At 50.2% G+C, this 1,487-nt stretch overlaps 1 gene segment (V, D, J or C); it reads left to right on the top strand.

Moving 5' to 3' along the window:
- The first annotated feature begins 306 nt into the window (after window positions 1-306).
- Window positions 307-1,183, top strand: LOC134471427 (immunoglobulin kappa variable 2-29-like). The segment is given in 2 exon segments: window positions 307-459; window positions 852-1,183. Coding segments are annotated over 2 exon segments (381 nt in total).
- Window positions 1,184-1,487: the final 304 nt, after the last annotated feature.

Here is a 1,487-nt window from a genome sequence, read left to right as displayed (position 1 = left end):
AAATTCCTTCAAAACCAGGGTGGAGGCCAAGCACCATGGGCTTTTCCTCCTAGACCATGATCTGATCACACATGTGCATCTCCCAGAGTCTGGGTGCTGCCTTGGGCAACAGGAACATGGTGCTCATGCTCCTGTCACAGGTGCAGACTTTCACACTGCAGTCCTCATGCCCACTACTGCAGACAGCAGGAACTTTCTCTCTATGGGTTCCTCCCAAACACAGAGGAGAGTTTCTACCACCACCTCACAGTAGAGGACCCTGCCTGCCTCTTCACTATTTCCACACCACTGCACCCACCAGGGAATTTGCATCTTGCTCCTCAGAGAGGAACTGCCTGGGCCAGCCTGAGATAAGAGCTCCGCTGTCACCTCACCCTGGGTGATCAGGACTCTGAGTTCAGCTTCTCAACATGAGGCTCCCTGCTCAGCTCCTGGGGCTGCTGATGCTCTGCCTGCCTGGTAAGGACACCTGGAGGTTAGGGAGAGATGGAGTGAGAGGTATGCTCCGGACACCCCCTGCTGCCCAGATGTGCTTAGAACATAGTGACATGGTCTGGTTTGCAGCATGAAGAGGGAAGGATCTGGTCTGCAGGGTGAGGAGATTTCCTAGGGTACAAGGACCTCAGTCCACTGCTATGATTTTACACAAAAAAGACACAGATGGTGCAGGTGAACTCTATGGGTTCCCTTATGGCTACTTGTCTAGGGCCCCATTCTTCAAATTGAATGCTTTTGTATAGAAATCAAAATGATAAAAATAATATAGATTGCTATATATGAAAAAAGGAATAACAATGAAAATAGCTCAAGATATTTTTAAGTGATCTCACGCTTCTCCCTCATCATTTCAGGATCCACAGGAGACGTTGTGATGACCCAGACCCCACTCTCTCTGTCCATCACCCCTGGAGAGCCAGCCTCCATCTCCTGCAAGGCCAGTCAGAGCCTCTTGCATAGTAATGGAAAAACTTACTTTTACTGGCTTGTGCAGAAGCCAGACCAAGCTCCACGGCGCATGCTTTATCTGATTTCCAATAGAGACTCGTGGGTCTCTGACAGGTTCAGTGGTAGTGGGTCAGGAACAGATTTCACACTCACAATCAGCAGGGTGGAGGCTGAGGACTCAGGGGTGTATTACTGTTTGCAAGCTACACATGAACCTCCCACAGTGCTACTGCCCTGAACACAAACCTCCCTGCCTGGGTAGGCACAGCTGCCCTCCTGCACTGCTGTCTGGGGAGCAGCACAGCACAGACTGCTCTATGAGAGAGGCAGAGGTTGAAGAATCAGAACAACAAGTTGCAGCTGAGGCCTCTGCTTGGCCCTGAGAGTGAGGAAAGCAGCAGAACAGCCAGGACCTGTGCTCTGCTGAAGCCTCTGACACAGTTGGGAGAATCATGCAGCTGTCTCCACAGGTTCTTTTGCCCTTGAAACTTGTGTTCCTTTATGAAACTGAATAAAACCAAAACAAACGCACAAACATAAAC

This window comes from Cavia porcellus, unplaced genomic scaffold, assembly GCF_034190915.1.
Source record: "Cavia porcellus strain 051 isolate PalLab524CR breed Dunkin Hartley unplaced genomic scaffold, mCavPor4.1 scaffold_18, whole genome shotgun sequence".
Lineage (NCBI taxonomy): Eukaryota > Metazoa > Chordata > Mammalia > Rodentia > Caviidae > Cavia > Cavia porcellus.
The sequence above is the reverse complement of the archived record's forward strand: the minus strand, read 5'-3'. Positions and strand labels throughout refer to the sequence as shown.